The sequence below is a fragment of the Zerene cesonia genome, chromosome 7, assembly GCF_012273895.1.
Source record: "Zerene cesonia ecotype Mississippi chromosome 7, Zerene_cesonia_1.1, whole genome shotgun sequence".
Taxonomy (NCBI): domain Eukaryota; kingdom Metazoa; phylum Arthropoda; class Insecta; order Lepidoptera; family Pieridae; genus Zerene; species Zerene cesonia.
Window position 1 is genome coordinate 791428 of NC_052108.1, and position 21854 is coordinate 813281.

Sequence of the window (21854 nt, forward strand, 5' to 3'; positions counted from 1 at the left end):
CTATATGAATGCATGGTCACCACAAGCGCATGTTTAAAATTCATGTAACAGACAAACGCACAAACAAACATACGATATTACAAGGGAAGTTTGAAATCGTTCATTGCTTTATTATTCATATTAATGTTACTATGCATTTGAAATGTAAACAAACATAATATTCGTAGACGTAGAATGTATTGAAACATAATCCTACTAATATTATAAATGCGAAAGTTTGTAAGGATGCGTGTGTCTTTGTTGCCCTTTCACGCAAATACTACTGAACCGATTACAATGAAATTTGGTACGTAGATAGCTGGACAACTGGAATAACATATAGACAACAACTTTTTATCCTGATATTCCTACGGGATACGGACTGACGCGGGTGAAACCGCGGGGCGCAGCTAGTATGATATACATGTAAAAGTAACTTCAACCGACTTCAAAATGGAGGTAATCAAAACGACTCTTTTTTTTTGTTTTCGTTTGAAAGCTCGTGCCTCTTGTGTGGTCCCATTCATATTTGGTTTATTTCTTACAGCAAGGTTAAACTATAATTGTTTGAACTCTTTTATGAAAAAAATCTTAACATATAGGAGAAAGGCATGTTACATCACCTGTAACTCAAGAATGGCTGATGAGATTTTAATGATTTTCGTTCAGTTGAATTTACCTCCAATTAGGATATCTATTAAAGAAATTGTAAAACTTACATAGAATAAGAACTCTGACTACATACGGATTACCAATAAACAAATAAATAAATAAAATAAATAAATACCTACTGTTAGTATCATCTAATATATGTGGTAGTCGAGCACGCTTCGGCACGAATTGGGCCAGCTCGCACCGGGGAAGTACCACACCCCCACAGAAGACCGGCGTGAAATAGCATTCTGCTGTATTTCGTGCGGTGAGGAGGGAGTAAGTACTTATGAAGTCTAGTGTCCCCTAGTTCAGCTAATGGTTTATATGTATAATAACATCTATTAATCTTCTCCGATTATAACGCGTGCAAAGCCGCGGGCAAAAGCCAATAATGATTGTTACAAATAATTGACACACTATCTCATATATCATAATTTAAACATAATCAAGCACACAATAGTCATTCGTATCAACAAGTGCTATGGATTAGGGTCGGAATTGGGTCATTGCACTTCCCTGTGTATGATACATGTCTAATTGTACCGAATTAGGAAACAGTTTTGGGACGGCGCGGGCGCAAGTCCAGAGGATACGCGTTCATATATTATTATTGGAAATATTATTTGTTTTGTGAGGTATACTAGAGTTTGATTGTAAAAAACTGTGTGTCTATATATTCCTAAAAAAATATGTTTGTGTGTACAAATGTATTTAATCGTTTTAATTTAGAAGAATGAATAAATTTAAACGTCATTGAATAACTTCAACAAAAAAAAAGAAAAATACCGTCTGCGACTACGTTTTGCACAAGAAAAAATTTAGTAGTTTTCACCTACTACACGAATTTATTACTCCCAACATTTTAAAAAATATTCTTATAAGTTACAACGTATCCCTACTTAATATAATATAATTGATTAACTAACTCTATCTGTCTCTGCTTCACGCCTAAACTACTGAACCAATTTGGATGAAATTTGGTACAGAGATAGTTTGAGACCTGAGAAAGGACATAGGATAGTTTTTATCCCGGAAAGCCTGAAGGAACGGGAGCCGTAGTGGGAAAACCAGACTATTTTTTATTCCTTATGTAATTTGACGCCTTTGTCGATTTTGACTCACTATAAACGGCCAATAATAATAATAAAAAAGAAAAAAAAATGTATAACTAAAATATATATGCATTTATTTATTGTAAGGTGGAAATTAATAAAGCTTGAAAAAATAAAATAAAATGCCAGATTTCATTAAAAGTTTCTTGATTTATTGACGAACGATGACAATACACTAATTTGATAAAATTATTTTAGTTCTATACTCTATAAAACACGTGTTATTTCGTTTTTTAGGTATTATTATTTATAAGCTAGTTTTAAATATGTAACGTACACCAACAATTAACGATAACATTACATTCATACGAAGCACTAATATCCGCAGTAAAAAACCTATTGTTCTATGTGGGTGTCGGTATTAACATATTAAATCGAGTGAGGTCCTAACAATTTATGACTTTATGAATGAAAGTTGTAAACTTTAATTGTTAGATCCTGTTTAATAGCTGTATGTGTTAAAATGTATTCTAGTCACACGACTAAATGGTAAAATGATGCTAATATTAAATTTCCTTACTAAAATAACTAATAATAATGAAGCAGTGGTGGCTCAGTGGTGAGAACCTCGGACTTCAATATCGATAAGTCGGGGTTCGAGACCGGGCGAGCGTGCAGGCAAATAAATTGAATTTTCAATTTATTTGCACATGTGGATAACATCACACTGCTTATGAACGGTGAAGAAAAACATCGTGAGGAAACCGGCATGTCCAAGAATCAAAAGTTCGACGACTTGTGACATCTGCCAACCCGCACTTGGACAGCGTGGTGGATTATGGCCTGAACCCTCATAGGAGGCCTGTGTCCAAGCAGTGGGAACATATATGGGCTGATGATGATGAAAATAACTAAGTTTACAATTTGAGTAAGAGCATTTAATAAAGTAGTACTCATTGCAAATTGAACGAAAATTATTTGGTTCGCTTGCTTGTCACTCACGTTGGTGTCACATCACTGGTTAGACGTCTCATTGTTACATTAGGTCGGAGGCGCAACAACACTTTTTATATATAATAACAGAACTTTTTATAAAATTATTATAAAAAAATAAATGCCTATTGCGTACAAAAGCAAAGTATTGTTAGGATCACTTGTGATACAAAATACATATGTAAGGAAATTATTTATCCTGGCAATCCTAATCAGGATAATGAGCTAAACTCATGAAATTATTGTATTGTCACCGATCCAGGCCTTTTTTTATGCCATGAGCGGGGAGCTGAACTGGTGGTTCGCCTGATGGTAAACTAATGGGGGAAGAGGTAAAGTTAGTATTAACGCTAAAGAAGGAATGGACTGGAAAGGGTGAGGAAAGTATTGAGTAATCTCTTCGCTTATAGCGGTCAAAATAGGTTCTACATCAGTCAGTTAAATACCTAAAATATACAGGTGAAGTTTAAAAAATCGTGTGAATAGCATATATTGTATAACTTGATAAATAATTTAATTACTCAAGTCTTGGAACTTTTAGACATGCCCGTCTCAACAGTTCTTAAATCGATTCTCTATCAGAACACTCTTACAGGTGCCACCTCTGCTCGGCGTGTGGGGCCAGCTCGGGTTAGACGAAAATACGTTCTCGTGCACGATACTCCCGAAAGACGGGCGGAGTCCCAAAAAGTATCTCTTCGTGTTCGGCTTTGCGCTACCCTGCCTCGTGATTATTGTATCCTATTCGTGTATCTACTGGCGAGTGAGAGAGAGCAAGCGGAAGCTGGAAGGACGGAGGTGTGTATGTGGGTGTGTATGCATGTTCATACTAAAAACTGTCGGCTGTTGTATAGCTTTTTCTGTTAGGGAAAGGGGGGGTTGAAATTCTAAATTATAAATGAGCTTCGCTGTTTCCAGTGGTTGGCGAAAGAGTATTTCATTGCTAAAATACGCTTTCGAGAAATCCGCATTGTAATACATTGTATCGAAAATAATGTATTGTGTGTATATGTGAGAAATTAAAGATGAATAAATCCTAACATCAATATTTCCTAACATTATATAACGACTCCATCTAGTTCAGGACTAAACGACATAGCTGGCTGAAACGTTTGTTGTTTAAATTTTAAATTCAGAAGATTCTATTATATGTATAATGTATTAAAGCATGAAAATAATATTTAACTGAAATTTGCCATATTAGCTTCTATAAAACGGTCTTTACGTCAGTATGCATGAAAAATCTCTAGCAGGTACATATTATATTAGTAACTTAACCTATTATTAGTATTAATAATAATCGAAAAAGCCTGAATTTCTACTTGACGTAAGTAGTGAAATTACAGGCTCCACTAACAGGCTATCTAGATCCAGGTGGTCCTCAAGATATAGGCTGTCCAATTTTGGGGACCAAAATACTGTACTTTTGTTATACTGACTATGCCCAATAAAGGATATCATTATTATTACGAAATTTAGTCCACAAAAGACTGTCCACATATTGATGTATGATTTAATTTTATTTTAATGGCTAATCTTTGTTCACAGCAAACTAAGCGGCCAAACAGCGAAAGAAAAAGAGGAAGACTCCCGCCTTACAACTCTAATGTTAACAATATTCTTGTGTTTCCTTGCTTGCTTCCTCCCCCTCATGATTATGAACGTAGCCGATGATAGCATTCGATACCCTTGGCTGCACGTAATAGCGTCCATTTTGGCTTGGGCGTCCAGCGTCATGAATCCATTGATATATGCCGCAACAAATAGACAATATAGAGCCGCGTATGGAAATCTATTGAAAATGTGCAAAAACAATCCGGTAGCGCGGAAAACGACGTGGGGCAGTCGGACTGTGGGCCACTCGTCTAATTCGCCGCATTACATCGAAAAACGAAACGCGGTTAAGGAAAAACCAACGAAATTATAATGTTTTGAGGTTATGTCAAAAGTGACGTTTACCAAATATCAGTGTAGACTGTGGGTTTTTTTGAACTATAAATGTGGCAAGAATGTAAATTTAAAAAAAGGGAGCCTATTTTTTTAAACGGTCATTTTGCGAAATGAAATGTCATAATTACAATTAACTTGTGCTAGCGATGCTGTATTGAAACGTTAATTTTTATAATTGAAAAAAGAAATATGCCTCCTATTTTGAAATCATGTGTTTTCGGACATTGCTCAGCTGGTGTTTGTGAAATGTAAATATATGTATCATATAATCACTGTAATTTAATTTGTAAATATTAATATATAATCGTAAACGCACCAAAGTTTGTAAGTTATTTAATTTATATTCAATTTATTGGGGTTTGTATAATCTATGTAATTAGCATTGATCTGTTATAAGATTTTAGAGTAAGTTATTTAGTGTAAGTGTCGCTTAAGATATTTTACTGGCATTTTGAAAATAAATAAAAATCGTAGAAAAATTATGTACCTTAATTGTTTAAAAAAATGATTATTATATTGATTATTATTATACAACTCTTTAAAAATTAAGAAAAATACAATACAAACTGATTAGAATAGAATGTACAAAGATGATATCATTGCATTTTTTTATACATTCCTTAAATTAGCATAGTTTGATTTTATTCGTACGTTCAGAAATCAGGGACTTTTAATTAATTTTAAAAGTGGTTAAATCATAATATTAATCCTTATGCTTTGTATCGCTGGTACAGTAAAATATTATCTGTAATATCGCTGTCAAGATACAACCTTTTTCAATTCTGTTAAGAAGTCTTTAATTTCTTCCCAAAATAAGTTAAATTTATAAAGAAATAATACTTTGTATTTCCGTATATATTTTATAAACATTATCTTGTAACTGTAAACTCCAAAAATGGGATCATAACTAAGAATATGTTTTTTTATAAGACTGAACTGGAAAAGTCAATTATTTTAAAATAATCTGCATTTTTTCTAGGCATAATTATTGTTATTCACCTCGAATATAGAAAATTATTCAATGACACATGAAAATGTAATAAATTAGTGAATTTTTTATAATTTATTGTACTCTCAATTATTACACCAAAGTGAATAAATAATTTTGGGCGAATAAAGCGCGTATTATTTTACTTTTTTTTTATGTCATAGCGGGCAACTGAGCTGGTGGTTCACCTGATGGTAAGCGATCACCACCGCCCATGAACATTCGCAAAGGTTGGCCCTCTGCGAATGCGCTGCCCGCTTTTTTGGGATAAGGAAAAAGGAATGGATTAACGACTAGAAAGAAGGAATGGACTGGGACGGATGAACGAAAGGAAACGGGCTTCCGGTCTCCGGTCTCCTACTTTCCAAAAATTATAAATGAGCACTTATTTCATCATCATCATCATCGCCCCATATCCCATGTTCCCACTGGTAGGACACGGGTCCCTTTGAGAGTTCATACCATAATCACCCACAGTGGCCAAATGCGAGCAGGCAGATGTCATACGTCGTCACGCTTGATTTTTCGACATGCACATTTTATAATGATTTCCTTCACCGTTTCGGTATGATGGTTGGATGGATGATCGGAATAATGTGTAGATAATTTGAAAAATCTATTTATTCTGCTATTCGGTTTCGAACTCCCAACTTTTCATCGTAAGTCTGATACCTTAACCACTGAAACATAACTACTACTTTGGTACTATCGCAGTACTGTCAGTACAGCAGACTTAATTTTAATTAAATCCCAAACTGAAATGGAAAAAATATAAAATATAATTTACCTGCACCGAACAAACCCACGTGCAATATTTATATAGCTCATATCTTATTTTAGCTATATAATATATATATCTTGTTAATTTTCATTAAAATCCATTCTGTAGTTTTTACGTGTAAGCGCAAATAAAATCCATCCATGCATACTTAGTAATATTAATAGGTAATTTGACTTGGTGCTTTGATTAGTTGCCGATCTTTTAAGGGGGTATGATCTCCCTCGGTGCAAAACGTGCTATGCTCCCACAAAATAAATATTCATTTTCTATCATAACTTCTTTCTTTTACTTACTTATTTTGTAAAAGTCATTTTCGAGAAATTAATTCTCACACAACAAGTTTTTGTCTATGATATTTTTATCAATTCTGTCAAACTTGTTCTTAATCTGTGCTGTCAATTATCTTGTCGATGGTTACAAGAAATTGTCAATTTATTAGTGACGGTGTCTGGAAAGGTCCTTCGGAAAATTTTTGAAAAAAATGGCAAAAAGGATTTCACAAAGCTCAATCAATTGGGCTGCCCTCGCTGAGAGGGTCCCGCCCAATCAAAAAGCCAATTTGGCTGCTTTCAAACTGAGATCCGACACCTATCTACGAAGGTTAGTTTTGACATGAATGTTACATAATTTTTTATTTTTCTTTTATTATTTTATTTAAAATACATATGACGTTCAATAATTTCGAAATACAATACAAAAGAAAGCCGGTTTAATAATTATTATAATTAAATGTACACAGCGTATTCTGTGCCTAATTAGAGTTATGTAGCCTATAGCCAAGATACATTTTTTAGATTTATTCGTTTCTTTTTCATCTTTAGTAAGTAACATTACATTACATTTTTTATTAATTTCCTAGGGTTTTGGCTAACCCTCCCGAAGCACCAAAAATTAACTGGTCGCAGTACAAAGCTGCCATCACTATTCCCGGCATGGTAGATAACTTCCAGAAGCAATATGAAGCTCTGAAGATCCCCTACCCTGCTGATACACAGACATCCCAGGTTGAAGCACAATGGTCTGAGATCCAAAAGGAAATTCAAGCCTTCGTTCAGCAATCCAATACTAATATTGCCAAGTAAGTATAATGTTTAATGATTAAATAAGTTAAAATCGGAAGCTATTACTTTGGCAGAATTGAAAAATTTCTAAGTAGATTGTCTAAGCATAAGATTTGAAAGTTAATGAGATGCCAAGTTTTTTTTTTTTATTAGTTAATGAATGCTGAAATATATAATTTGTCTGTAAAAATGATGTTATGAAATACCTTATTTTGTATACTTGGAAAATCGTTTTTCCAGTCATTTATCAATATGGAATAATATATTACATTATTAAATAATATAATACAAAACATTATTTTAGTCTTTACATGCATTAAAACAAATTTTTCCAGATACGAGAAGGAAATAGCTGAAACCAAGGCCCTGCTGCCATTTGACCAGATGACAATGGAAGACTTCCGTGATGCCTACCCAGAATTGGCTATCGATCCTATCAACAAGCCTACCTTCTGGCCCCATGATGCTGAAAATCAGTTGGATTATGTGGACCCAGACCAGAAAGCCCCAGCTCATTAAATATTTAAATATAATATGATACCTTTCATGAAGTGTAAGAGCAAGTTGTTTATTATTGATGTAGGAATAAAGTGATGTCAACAAAATTGTGTTTTAATTCTTTGTACCCTTTACAAATGCTTCAATTTTTTTTTGTCCTTCAGCAATTGAAAACACCTTACATGTCAGTACATTGTCAATTTCGAAATTAAATAAAAAGTAAACTAGCAATTTTACGGAGAATATTCCAAGGACTTAATTGTCCATAGATAAATAAAAACACATTAATCATAACTTATTTGTTTATTAGTTCAATTGCACATTATCAATACTGAGTTACAAACAGGAATGTAGCTAATGTTACTGCATGAAGAAAAAAAAATCTCAATAATCTTTGTAAGATTCAAACATTTTTTGCTAGGTTATGTGACATTAGCTAAGAGTGCAAGAAAATTGAATTCATCAATGCCCAAGTCTCAGGAAAGCATACCTACCCAGTTTTATAAAATTTCTTATTTCCTACTAGCAATCTAAGGAATATTAAAGAGAAATCACAGTTAACATAGAGAATACATGTGTATAATTCTTAATTCGGAAATTAGAATATCTGCTTTACAGTTCTTTGTGTATTCCAAATACATATTAATATAGTGCCCTCGATAAAATGTCAGAAATTATGAAAAGCACACATGTATCATCTATGTTATTATTATATGATATATAATGCTATATTGTAGTTAAATTATAACGAAATCTATCTTATTTCCTACAATTACAATATTATATTGAAGATATGGTCAGGTTGGCCACAAACATACTAAGTATGTAATGTATACATTAATTACTCCATGTGATGTTTTTAAAGGGATTTAGAAAAGACTATTAACTATGAATGGGCTAATCAAAACTCTTTGGACGTGAACAAACACATTCACTACAGGATATTGGCAAAATTGTGACAAGGCAGTACTGCTACAAAGTAAAATATTGAATTGAAAACCATTTTTATATTTGGATCATAATGTCTGAATTGAAACCTTTAGTTAAATACTATTATTAATAATTATGTAGCATATACAAATGCGGAACATACAATTAAATAAACAAATACAATTCTTACGCATATTTATAATCTATCTAAACCCAGTTGTTATAATTTTCAACTAATTATTTTACTGTTATAAATTAATTTTCCTCATTCAAGAGATATGAAAGGAACATAAAAAAAGGAAAACTGATTGAAAATATTAAAATAACAGGCCTTTTAGTTTATTAGTTTTCGTAGGTTATAAGTTTTTATTCTTTCAATAAAATCCAATTTGAAAAAAATATATATTTAAATAGAACAAAAAAAAATATGGTCTATCATACTATCAGATATCAACATACAAACTGTATCACATAGCACTTGCCATGTGTAAACAAACTTGCAAGCATTCAATCGAGTTTTATTAGAGAAAGATATTCATTTTCATAATAACTTTAAAAATGGCAAAATGGCTAAAATCTTATCAGATATTGCAGAGTAAAATATACAGTGAAATTTTCTCAATGTGCTTTTTGTAAAGAATATTACATGTTTATTACTGTTTTAAACTTTACCAAGACCAATTCAAATTACATATCTTTGTGTCATATTTAATTAAGAATATCTGATTTTTTCTTTTGAAAATTATTCTACATAATTTCAAAGGGAATAGTACATTTTTCTTTCATACTAGATTTTCAACGCATCATTTAATATAGCAATTTTTTGACTAAGATGTTTTCCTCTCAAAAATTAACTGAAACCTCCAAATTTTCAAGATCCAAATGCCCAAGTCTGTTTACACATTCATCACATGTTAGTTTTGTTCGGCTGGCTGCGAGTACATATTATAATAGCTATTCTGCTGGTAGCCCTGGCTCTGTTCATAGCCAGTGTTGCCCTGTCCGTAACTGTTAAAGTTCCCACGCCCACGACCACGCCCACGGCCGCGGAAAGACTCGCGGCTCTGGTCGCGGTTGAAGTTCTGTCGGGGAAAGCCTCCCCCCTCCGGCCGGTTGAAAGTGGACCCTTGGAAGCCGTTGGATGAATCATTGTTATCCCATCTTGATCCTAGATATATAGAATAGATAATTTGGCTTTTTAATCAGTTATTGTTTGAATAGCGTTGTATGTCGGTTGTTTTTTCAAAAGCATGAAGTGTACCCAAATGAAGATAATAAAGTAAATAAGATAGTGGATCTGACAATTAGCGTCAGTATTTCGAAAATAAACTGATGAATGTCACTCAGTGAAGTTTCTAGTTTATAAATTTCTGTCTTATTCTATGACATAATGTTTTTGCATACATTTGAAAGCTCAAAACCTCACCTCTATCGGGCCGGCCTCTACCCCCACCTCTGCCCCGTCCTCCCCCTCGAGGCTCATCGTCCCTGTCGCGGTATCTGCCACGGTCTGAAATTATTACACAATAATATAATATAATAAATTATACCAGAAACATTTTCATCTCGAATACTTCAGAAAATTATCGCTTCAGAATGCTTATAAACAAACTTCTTTGAAAAGGCTCAAATGATTTTATCAGAATAATAAGACATTGTATTGTTACCAATCCTTGATAAGTATGCAAAGTTTGAATTAAATCTGTCTGTTTAAAGTGGGTAAAATCGAGTCTAAAAATTAAACTAATTAAGGGTCTTAAAAAGCAGGACAATTTTTGGGGGTCGATTATTATGTTATTACAATAATATAACCTATAATTAGATTGAGCGTATTTATTCATCAATAAATAAATGTTAGTAAAATTAGAAAAGTATACTATTGTTGGATTGTTTTTACACCATTATTAATAGAAAAGTTTAGACTTATATTATACTTGTTGAAACTTGGGATTCGACATTGAGGGAATTTAAAGTCGTAAATTTACTTATATTTCGAGAAAGGGAACAGGGTTGCCAACACACAAAATTCCGTAGAATACGAACAAAAGTGAGTATAAGTTATAGATATATTTTGTATTAAAAATATGTACAGACTTCAATGTGTCTTAGATAACATATGATAAAAATACTCACTGAACTTTCCCTTGAAACCCATACCGCACTGCGCCAACTCCATCAGTTTGGGATTCACGACTTGGTTAGCCTCTTGCAGCACTGACATCAAATCTTTAGCCTGTTAAAATTTAACAACATTGATTATCTTGATTAAGCAATTGAACATTGTTACAAATAAAATATGGACGTTCGAAACTATTTCCAATAAAGTTTGTTTTTCTTTAATTATTATAAGGTAGCTAGCTGGCCTGACATGGGCTTCTTTTTTTATATATCCAATTTAGTGTAGAAGTTTGAAATCTATGCGCATACAAACATTTAGGTGATCCATTATTATTTATATTGATATATTAATATCCACACGATGTAAATAAACAAATAATAAAATCACTCACATTGAATTACATTTTAATATGTACGCAAGCCATTAAATGTAAAAAAAGATAACAAAATATCATATACAACAAAGATCACATAAATAGGGGCAAGATACGAGTATATCCTGTTACCCACCTTAGCAGAATTATTGGGCGTGAACAGCGTGTACGCGGTGCCGGTGTTGTGCGAGCGGCCTGTGCGCCCGATGCGGTGCACGTAGTCCTCCGAGTTGTTCGGATAGTCGTAGTTGATCACGAACTTCACGTCCTCCACGTCTGCGGTGCGACACGGGAGTGGGTACGGCGGCGCGATTGGCGGGTGTTCAATTCAAATTCGGAATATCGTGTTGCGTTTGGCGGGGCCGGTTTTGTATTTTTTTTTTTCGGAGTTCGAAATTCGAAATTTGAAATTGAATTACGATTTTTATATTGATTAGACATTCAAATATAAAATTAAATTTAAATAATAAATTCTTATAACAGGAATTAAGGCGCGGTTTTCTAAGACTAGTATAGTTTAATAATAATATTATACAATATAACGTCAATTTCGAGACCACAAAACAAGCCCCGCCAAAAAACCAAACATGATAATTACCTTAACGTCTCGTCGTGTCGTAGACTGAAAACTGTATTGCCCATCAGTGGTCCGGAGTGTTGTCGGCCAAGAGCAACTAACGGTGTGCTGACTTTAAACTCTATTGTCAGGTTGCGTAGGGTTCAAATCTCTCATGACGATTAACCAAGCATATTGCTCTTTTAACCTTGCGTATAACGTTTTTTTTGCAAACCCTATTTGCTAGATCTAACTCCATTAAGAGGCAGCATGCTCAAGACAGTGTGCGCTGACCGAATTTAATACTGTCAATATTAAAAATGATTGATTATTCGTTAAGTAAAGCCAGCAACACACCGTTAATTTAGCCATTTTCTCTGCACGCATGCGCCTCTGCAATGAAAATTGAGAATATTGCTGAGTCAGTCATGGAAATTTTGTGGCGCAATGAACTTTATGGATACAGCGGTGTAAGGTAATAATGTACTAATATTATAAAGTCCATAAAACGCCGATATTTACTTTAAAATTGATCCATTGCTTGTTCCTTTGTATTGTTCCAATATCCACTCTTGCATATTAGATACGCAAACTACAATCAACAGTTTCGCATATTAAGATATTATTGAGAGAAAAGTGTTCAATTTTGTCGTGAATAATGGAACACAAAAATTACGTTTTAATTTTAAGAACCAATGAAAAATCTTCATCTCATTTTTTTCTGTGGACTTTTACGTAGACATCTTAAACTTAACATAGCATGATAGATCTTTTGATGATTCTTGTCCTAGCTGCCATTATTAATAAAAACATAAGAATAGTATGTAGTGAATGGTTTGTACGTTTGTATGTGTATAAATAATTTGTGTATAAATATTACATTGAGATATCCTTGATATACAAATTGGGCCAGTAACAACTGTAATATTTATTGCTATATAACTATTCCTAATTTTGAAGGTAATTCTAGACTATTTTTGTTAACATTTGTTCTTCGTTCAAAAAGGTAATAGTCATATCAATTTTAAGAGGACACAACAATTTTTACATTAACTCGGTTCCTAATAACTATCCACAGAAAAACAGTTTCATTTCCTTCATTGGCATCATTTGGCATCTCTCAAGGCTCCGCATTAGGGCCTTTGCTATTTATAATTTACAGCAATGGTAAGCAACTTCCCCGCTACGCTCCTGACATCTCTTAGACCTGAATAACACCCCGGTATTACAGTGCGAGGTGATTTAGCGAAATTAGATCACATAATATGGGTAAAAAACCTCGCAGCTGTTAGTATAAGAATCTTTTGTTTGATGCCTTTGAAAACCTCGAAATACTGCAAACCTTGTGCAAACGCTTTCGCCCTAGCATCTAGCCCCTTTTATGTGAAATAGCCCTATCTAAGGTTTACAGGTATTCCAAAGTATGAAATATGTTCGAGTGTATTTTATAAGTATTATTGGCGGGATCAATATCACCACCGTTAAGATATTATTAATTCTGGTGGCACAAACATAAGATAATGACTTCTGGGCAAGAACAGTAGACAATATCGTACTTTGCGTTTATTATACAAATACCATTGACACAATTGTGCCTCCAAAAATGCAATTTTATCTTTTGTCTCATATCAAATTTAATCTTTTTTCTCATTTAAAATATAGGGCTTGACCATAGTTAAATGCTGAAATATAAAAGTTTTAAGTTTTCATATCACTATTTACGTGTTACTGGTAAACTTACCAAGCCCCCTTGCTGCTACGTCAGTCGCGACTAGTATCCCGCCCTGGTTTTGTCTGAACTGGCTGAGTACATAGTCGCGATCCTGTTGGTTCTTATCGCCGTGTATCGCGAGCGCTCGCCATCCGGCGCGATTGATTGTTTTTGTTATTTCATCCACCTGTTTTTAAGAATGGATTATTCTAATCTATTCATTAAAATGTTTATAATCTTATACATTAATCTTTTCAAAACGTCTTGTTGCAATTCATACTGACCCCTTTTTTATCTTTTTTTTTTAATATAATATCACAATTTTTTCTTTATATAAATTTTCACATAAAACGAAAATTCACTTATTCGAAACCAACTATATAACAACTTACCTTTCTCTTAGTCTCAGCAAATATAATGGTTTTAGTCTCTTCCTCGGAAGATATTTCATTGAGCAGTGTTAAGAGTTTATCATTTTTCTCCCATTCTTCGCACACGTCGACGATTTGCAGGATATTATGATTGGCGGACAGTGATAATGACCCTATGTTGATTTGGATATAATCATGTAGAAACTCTTCGGCTAGATTCTGAACTTCCTTTGGCCATGTAGCTGACCACATGAGAACCTAAAATGGGAAGAATCATGATAAAATTGTCTGTTGGTTGATTTTTTACTTGATGAGAGGAAGCAATTTTCTTCCTCTCCAGATAACACAAAAAACTAACATTATGAAAGAAATATTACTTTGTATGTTTTCTTTAATATCCTTAGATTTAGAACATTCAACATAAGTGACAATACACATTATATTTACCTGTCTATCAGGTCGGATTTGTTCGATAATCTTGCGAATCTGTGGTTCGAATCCCATGTCCAACATTCTATCTGCTTCGTCTAATACTAGGTAAGTGCAGCGACGAAGATTTGTAGTATCTAGAATAGTATTTAATATTTTTAATTAGTTACTGATGAGTTGGTCAATTGACAAGTATTAATTTAAAACCGTAAACTTAGGAATTAGGGACCTATAAATATGTTTCTATTTATTGACCTATTTTGACTTAAAATTATCTAATATTGTTTTTGGATTAATTTTTGATTCAGCACAAAGCTCACAAGTTGTTAATTAATAATTAAGCTTGTGTCCATCACATTCAAGATCAAATTAATAACAACATGATCACTTACTTTTCTCCAAGAAATCAATAAGTCTTCCAGGTGTTGCAATCACAATTTCCACCCCACGCTCCAGGGACCTACCCTGGGGACCTTTTGGAGCCCCACCGAATATGCAGGTGTTGCGTACTTGCACATTTTGGCCGAAGTCTGTCGCCACCTGTTCATTTAATAGATAGACATGTTAGAAAGTGTATTTATACATATAATTAAGGTGTGAATGATTTTTAAATAGAATGAGTATATATGAAATAAACAGGTGTTGTTATTTTAAAATTTAAAGAGACAACTGTTGATGCATAAAAAAATTATTTTTAATTTTATAAAATCAATGAGAATATCTGATAAGCAACAATTAAAGCTATTAATAATCTAGGTAATATCAAAATATAAATAAACAAATGAAGCAAAGTATTGGTGCATATTAAATGTTGGTTAACGCTGGTATATTTTTATCATAATGAGATATATATAAATATGATAAATATGATCTAAGAAAGAGACAAACTATGTGGATAGTAAAGTCAGTTTAGAATTAATTTTGGTTTTACATTGACAGTTCTATTCTAGCTAAAAGTAGTTAAGCATACTAAACTTTCTAGTTCACTATTGTCATAAAATATTAATACCAATGTAAACTATAATTATAATTGAAAACTACTTTTTCTATATATGAAAACTATTGTTTGTTGTATGTTTAAATGAAAACTACTGTTCTGCTAGTCAGTGAGAAATTAATAAATGATATCTTTCAGGCAGATATTTTTACAAAGGTCAGCTGCAAACCATTGGTGGGTTCAGCTTCTGTGACCACTTGATCAAACTTGAAAATTTATCATATTAGTTAAGTCACTTTCTTGAAGTGATCAAAAAGCTGATTGTAATGACACATCACCTGCACAATTATTTTAATTATTCGCCCCTTTGTATGACCAACTGATGTAGAAACTACCATCATAAAACACAGATGACTTTTAATTTTTTCAAGGTAATGGAAGTATCTGACAACTCTTCAGGACAAGATGAAAGACTTTTTTATGCAATTATAAAGGTTGCCACTACCTAACCCATCAATGTAACTGAAGCTAATGGTCACCATGCTTAATGATATTTTGTGCAAGTTATTGGCCAGAAAGAAATATGTAATGAAATCTGTTGCTATCTGAGGGACCATACATTATAATAGGAATCTTTATAACTAAATGAAAAGAGAAATCATGAATAACATAAAATTCAGATAACACTAAAACTAGTGAAAATACATGAGGTTACTTTAAAAAACTAAAGTAGCCACTACTTAGTGCAAAAGAAAGGATATGTTCAGAAACCTGAAGCTTATATTTCAACATTTGAGATCTTATATTTATCTCACAAAAAATGCAGAATTTTGTATTTAAAAACAAATACTTATAAAGACATTGGTTTTTGAACATAACCCCAATGTGAAAATCTAATCTCTACAAAAATATTGAAATTAATTACAACATCCATGGGGCCAGGAATTCTATCCCTTTCTGCTGCATTTCCATTCATTGATACTAGAGCCTTGGCGGCACAAATAGAAAAATTAATCATTTACAATTTTAAGACATCAAATTAAAAATTATTTGAGTTTTATTGTTATATGAATGATTATTAAATAGTAATTATAAAATTAATAACAGTTTAGAAAAACAAGTTACCTGTTGGATTTGTTGAGCTAATTCTCTAGTTGGTGCCAACACAAGGACAATTGGGCCATCGTCCCGAAGTAACCGTGGTTGATTAATTATATGTACAATAGCAGGCAAGATATAAGCTAATGTCTTCCCCGATCCAGTTTGAGCAATCCCCACCATGTCTCTTCCAGATAGAGCAATCGGCCAACCTTGTGCTTGAATTGGTGTTGGATTTGGAAAACCTTGTTTCAAAATTTCCTTCATAGCATAATCAGGGAAGCCACCTTCTTCAAAATACATACTTGGCGGCGGAACATCTCTCCCCTTTACTGTGATCTGATGTTGGCTCCTGTAAGCTTCAACTTCGGCCATTGAGCGCATTTGAACGTTAGGATGGGGAGTGTAAAAGTTTTTCTGGAATGGCGTCAGCGTGATGGTGTCCCAGCGTATTTTACGAAGCGCCCCACCGGGTTGCTCGTTTTTGAAATTGCTGCGGAAGTCTTCGCGATCTCTACCATCACGGCCACCGCGACTTCCGAAACCTCTCCCGCCGCCTCTGCTCCCATCTCTACCACCACGGCCTCCGCTAGTACCTCCAAACCTACTTCCCCTCTCTTGAGATCTATCAGCCGAACGACCACCCCTCGATCCGCCTCGTCCTCTTCCGCCACCCCTTGGACCTCCACGACTACCCCCGCGACCTCCACGTCTATCGTCATACCTTATAATTAAAAAAAATAACATAAATTCATAGTACGAAGCCAAATACGCTACATATAATATTAACTTGCGCACTTACATCTTCTTTGTTAAATATTTGGTTCTGCCTCAATGAAATATTAATTAACGCTAATTATACGATATTATTAATATATTTTCAAACATAAGTTTGACTTCTTCACATAAAAAATAAAAAATCGGCAAAGCTACAAATGCAAGCAATAGGTAGTCGCCATATTTTTTGTTGTCTACGTCAACTTATATCTATGATTCTATTTTTGTCGTGTCTATGGCTAAATTTATGATGGTGCATTTACACATTCATAATGAAAATTGCTCGGTTTACTCTCATAAAATATTGGCAAATTATGTTGTCGTACATGCGTGAATTTACATATGCGTGCGAATGTGATCATCTGATATTAAACATAGAGAACAGAGAATGATTAAGTAGCTTTATTTATCTTATAATTTCGTTCATAAATGTATTAAAATAAAAAAGGGGTTTAGCGCCTGTTTATATTTTCGTTTTTATAACCAATGCATTTGAATTCGGAGTCTGGAAACAACAAAACAATAGATATAAAACAAATGGAGGCATAGGCGCGAAATTTAAATTCTTAACAAATGACACACCATATAGCAAGTACATATTTTCCATTAAGATAATATAGAATAGGCTAACAATTAACTTCACCAAGTTTCTAACAAGTTTTCTTTATAACGAAGCTTACAATCTGAAAACGTATAAATTTAAATTTCGTATGAAGATAATATATATATCGAGGTTAAGAAAACAGACGTTGACTTTATTGATCAAACTTAAAAGTACTATTCGCTTCGAAATAGGTCATTATCTTTATTTCCTCATAAGTATGGACGCTTCTGTTCCTGTGTTTGAAAAATCTCACCCCCGCCTAAGTGTCTTGGATTGGACTAGAAATATACAGCACTTGCAAAATGAAGCAAGACTACGACGCTTTGAGGGGTATGAACTCAGACAAAGGGGAAATAAATTACGTAATGAAACTTCAGTTACTACGAAATGGGATACTTACGTTAATAATGAGCTACTGCGAGACAGGTATATGGCATAAAAATCTGCATTAATCTGTACAATAGAAAATTCGAGACATTAGTAAATATCCATAATCAGTTTCCGGGAATTATCAATTCTTTTTGTATGATTTTTCACAAAAAAAAAACTCATTGCATTGTATGCCTTGTGTATGACTTGGAAAACCGAATTGTTTTCTGTATTGCTAATTAAATATCAATTAAAATAAAAGTTAGCTAATTGAATTTTTATACTTTTTGCTTTCAAACATTACAACACTCTATAGAGAATGATAGAAGTACCTTAATATAATTCATATTAATAAATTGTTGAATTTCAAAAGAATATTCGAAGTGGAATCGTGGCGGGAAAAGCAGCGTTTTACGCGGGAGCAGGTAAGAGATGAGAGCAGAGCGCTTAAAGAAGAGAAGAATGCAACAGAATTACACCTGGAATCACTTCAAGTGCCGTTAATGGTTGTGTCTCAGTGTTTGTCCAATAGAGATCAACGATTGCCGCCAGAATTAACGAGGGATCAACTTGGGGAGGAATTGAATAAGGTTTGTTAATACTTAATTAATTTCTCGGCTTATTTCAGTTAAATTAAAATTAATTACAATTTCTTTATGTATTATACATACATAAAAATGGTTTATTTTTCTTTTAATATTTGTTTGTGTATTTATGAGTATGTAACATTATTACACATATGTTAAATTTCTCATATCCCAAAACTTCTGGTGGAAGCTTTGTGGATTTGTTTTTTTTATGTCACTGTCGGCAATGGAGCAGAGGGTAAGGAAAAGAATATGGGCCTCCGGCTCCCCCAATCACCGTAAGAAATACAGCATTAGGCTTTTTCACGACGGTATGCTGTGGGGGTGTTGTACTTCCCTGAGCTGTCTCAATTCGTGTCGAAGCGTGCTCGACTATCACATAAATTTTTTTGCGATCCAATCCGTAATCAAGGACACATTGTTAAACATAGAAACAATTATATTCAAATTGTGTAATGCAGGAACTTCACATAATCGAAAACAGCAAGCGCGTATTAACAGACGTGTGTCACATGGGGTGGGAGAAATTGAAAGAACTGACGAACGTGTTCTGCAGGCTGGAGAGAGAGATACAGAATAAAGATGACGCGTTGTTTATAGAGAGATACGTGAAGGATTTGGACAGGGAAAGCTCGGGGATATCGTATAAGATGGATCCTACTAGGATTCCTCCTGAGTAAGATTTTTAAGAAATATAATGTTTGCACATTTTTTTGTTGCATTTTTTGTATCATCAAATACTAGCTGCGCCCCGCGGTTTCACCCGCGTAAGCCCGTATCCCGTAGGAATATCGGGATAAAAAGTTACCTATATGTTATTCCAGTTGTCCAGCTGCCTACGAACCAAATTTCATTGCAATCGGTTCAGTAGTTTTTGCGTAAAAGAGTAACAAACACACGCACATCCTTACAAACTTTCGCATTTATAATATTAGACAGGATAAAATGTTGTTTTGTTTATTTTGGCTTTAGTTGGCAGAGAGTCCATTGTCGTCGAACCTTTCAATCGGACATGCCGGTTTCCTCACGATGTTTTCCTTCACCATTTCGAGCAGTGGTTAAGTTATCTACATGCGCAGATAAATTGAAAAATAATTTCATTTCCTGCACGCTGGTCTGGAACCCTGACTTGACGATTCCGAGGTCCTCACCACTGGGCCACCAATACTTTTTCAATTTATCACGCTTATGTATAATTGCTGAAAAAAAGCACTACCTATTGCTTTTATTTCTTCCATCCTTAACAATTTTCTCGTTAGATCGATGACCGAGGAAAGTTACGTTCACTGTATCGAAAATACAGTAAAGATTGCTCAACAATTAATGAGGGAATCTAAAAGTTTACGAGAGACAATGTTCAAGAGTAGGGAGCAGGCGCGGAACCAGATGTTTGCTCAAAGCCAGCAAGTGGAAATGGTGATGAGGAGGCGAGTGTTCGATATCCAGAGAGCAAGGAATGAAATGGAATGGCAGAAAATGAAGGTGTATGAGAACCTATATCAACTGTTTAGTTATTACAGCTATTTGTATACAAAATCCTCTAGACAGAATAAGATAAGGGGCAAATGTTATATAGTTCTGCTAATATTCCCTCCGTTCGATGCTAAAATAAATGGAAATAAATTAAACCTTAAGTTTTATAGTACTCGTAATAAATGTAATTTATAAATATCAATTTGAAAATTAGAATCGAAAAAGTATGCTCAAAATGCCAATGCACATTCTATTTGTAACATTTTTTAGAATTAGGGTTCAGTTCAAAACATCCATAGGTACAACGCTCACAGATAATATGCATATATACCATAATATATGTAAATTATCTGTCATAGATAAAAAATATGTTTAGAATTTAAGGCGTATGTCAATGAAACACAAATAAATACTGAAACAAGCAAATTACCCAGAAACCACCGATCATCATTCACTTTTAAATATTATGACAAGTTCAGTTATTTCATTAAATTGCACAGCTGGAACAAAACCTCACCAAATTAGACAGGGAGATAGAATCTCTTCGTGCGGCCGTAGCCGATAAGATCAATCCGACTAAGTTAGTCGAGACTCGACTAGAAGCAAGGACTAGACGACCGGTGCTGGAACGAGTTCAGGTGCTTTTACTACAATTGTTTTATTCGTGGTCATTTTTTTTTTGCTTATATAAAATTTTTCGTTATTATCTGTCGGTCTTATATATATTCTAATGTTTATCGTTGACTTAATGATATTTCAACTTTGAAATGTGCGTTACACATATAACTAGTTGTACGCCCCGGCTCTACCCGGGTATTCGTTTTTCGTAATTGAAATATTATAAACAATCCTATATTTTAAGTTGGATCAAACTGCACATAGTGTGCAAATTATTTTAGATGGCCATCGCGGAAAAACAACGTGACACGTAATTTATTTACATTAAGATTGTTCAATTACATTAAACTACCTGAAGTGAAGTTCTATTGTAGGTTGGTTCAATAATAATTTCACACATAGTTCAGTTCTTTTACAATAATCTTTATATGATACATATTAACACCATTTTACAGGATAAACCTATGCGAGGCTTAATTGAGGAATACGAAAGAGTGCACACGAGTAGCAACTTACTGGAGAAGAAATTAGAGGATGCACTGTGAGTACCTATCCCATACCACAGATGATATAATACTAGCTACAAAGTATTATAAATATACATTTCTATTAAGCTATTATGTACTTTAGATTAATTATGTAAACTAAAGAGCAAAAACCATCGACTACATTTAATTTGTCCTTTTAAAAATATTTGTAACAAAACTTTTAAGGTTTCCTATTTACGGCATTAAAATATTAATTATTCAAATTCATCAGCACAACATATCACGGTATGTACAACCATCACCAACGAGTCACAAAGGGTTTACAATACAAGAACCAAGCGTTGGAAACCGATCGGCGTTTGATAGAAATACGTAAACCGTTACACAGCGCGGACGACACTGAGTTTAAACGTAACATCGGTTATTGTCACATGAGTGATGAATTGGTTACCGATTAA

The 21854-nt window shown here is 33.7% G+C and overlaps 4 protein-coding genes across 6 annotated transcripts in view; 3 read left to right on the forward strand and 1 right to left on the reverse strand.

The window, feature by feature from the left end:
• The window catches only part of LOC119840883 (protein trapped in endoderm-1), a 39686-nt gene extending 34147 nt beyond the window's left edge, over positions 1 to 5539 (forward strand). The window contains exons 6-7 of one of the 2 annotated variants that reach the window (XM_038367659.1): positions 3274 to 3488; positions 4227 to 5539. In XM_038367659.1, coding sequence (XP_038223587.1) covers positions 3274 to 3488; positions 4227 to 4605 — 594 coding nt within the window. In that variant the 3' untranslated portion in view covers positions 4606 to 5539. The remainder of the gene's footprint in view (positions 1 to 3273; positions 3489 to 4226) is intronic. The other variant, XM_038367660.1, reaches the window with a different exon arrangement.
• A 1240-nt stretch (positions 5540 to 6779) lies between these two features.
• Positions 6780 to 8063, forward strand: LOC119828271 (ATP synthase subunit d, mitochondrial). Its single transcript, XM_038350384.1, has 3 exons — positions 6780 to 6997; positions 7257 to 7475; positions 7794 to 8063. Exons 1-3 carry the CDS (start codon positions 6879 to 6881, stop codon positions 7975 to 7977), a joined length of 522 nt encoding a protein of 173 aa, XP_038206312.1. The 5' UTR covers positions 6780 to 6878; the 3' UTR covers positions 7978 to 8063.
• A 1665-nt stretch (positions 8064 to 9728) lies between these two features.
• LOC119840686 (ATP-dependent RNA helicase dbp2-like) lies at positions 9729 to 17449 on the reverse strand. 2 transcript variants are annotated; one of them, XM_038367389.1, is made up of 11 exons: positions 17283 to 17449; positions 16508 to 17204; positions 16308 to 16370; positions 14838 to 14985; positions 14464 to 14582; positions 14038 to 14274; positions 13676 to 13832; positions 11515 to 11654; positions 11020 to 11119; positions 10313 to 10396; positions 9729 to 10054 (listed from the first exon to the last, which is right to left on the reverse strand). In XM_038367389.1, coding segments are annotated over exons 1-11 (2001 nt in total). In that variant the 5' UTR covers positions 17285 to 17449; the 3' UTR covers positions 9729 to 9800. The 2 variants fall into 2 exon arrangements, with proteins under 2 accessions (XP_038223317.1, XP_038223318.1); XM_038367390.1 differs by lacking the exon at positions 16308 to 16370.
• Positions 17450 to 18078: 629 nt separating this feature from the next.
• Positions 18079 to 21854, forward strand: LOC119828295 (tektin-2-like). The gene is made up of 7 exons (XM_038350413.1): positions 18079 to 18287; positions 18604 to 18820; positions 19279 to 19493; positions 20077 to 20299; positions 20791 to 20928; positions 21364 to 21449; positions 21668 to 21854. Exons 1-7 carry the CDS (start codon positions 18079 to 18081, stop codon positions 21852 to 21854), a joined length of 1275 nt encoding a protein of 424 aa, XP_038206341.1.

Coding starts and splice junctions, on each gene's coding strand:
- LOC119828271 (XM_038350384.1), top strand. CDS start 6,879: ATGGCAAAAAGGATTTCACAAAGCTCAATCAATTGGGCTGCCCTCGCT. Junction 6,998..7,256: donor TCCGACACCTATCTACGAAG/GTTAGTTTTGAC, acceptor TTAATTTCCTAG/GGTTTTGGCTAACCCTCCCG. Junction 7,476..7,793: donor TCCAATACTAATATTGCCAA/GTAAGTATAATG, acceptor AAATTTTTCCAG/ATACGAGAAGGAAATAGCTG.
- LOC119840686 (XM_038367389.1), bottom strand. Junction 16,371..16,507: donor TAGCTCAACAAATCCAACAG/GTAACTTGTTTT, acceptor TGTGCCGCCAAG/GCTCTAGTATCAATGAATGG. Junction 11,120..11,514: donor CGCCCAATAATTCTGCTAAG/GTGGGTAACAGG, acceptor AAATTTTAACAG/GCTAAAGATTTGATGTCAGT.
- LOC119828295 (XM_038350413.1), top strand. CDS start 18,079: ATGGACGCTTCTGTTCCTGTGTTTGAAAAATCTCACCCCCGCCTAAGT. Junction 20,300..20,790: donor TGGAATGGCAGAAAATGAAG/GTGTATGAGAAC, acceptor TAAATTGCACAG/CTGGAACAAAACCTCACCAA. Junction 20,929..21,363: donor CGGTGCTGGAACGAGTTCAG/GTGCTTTTACTA, acceptor ACCATTTTACAG/GATAAACCTATGCGAGGCTT.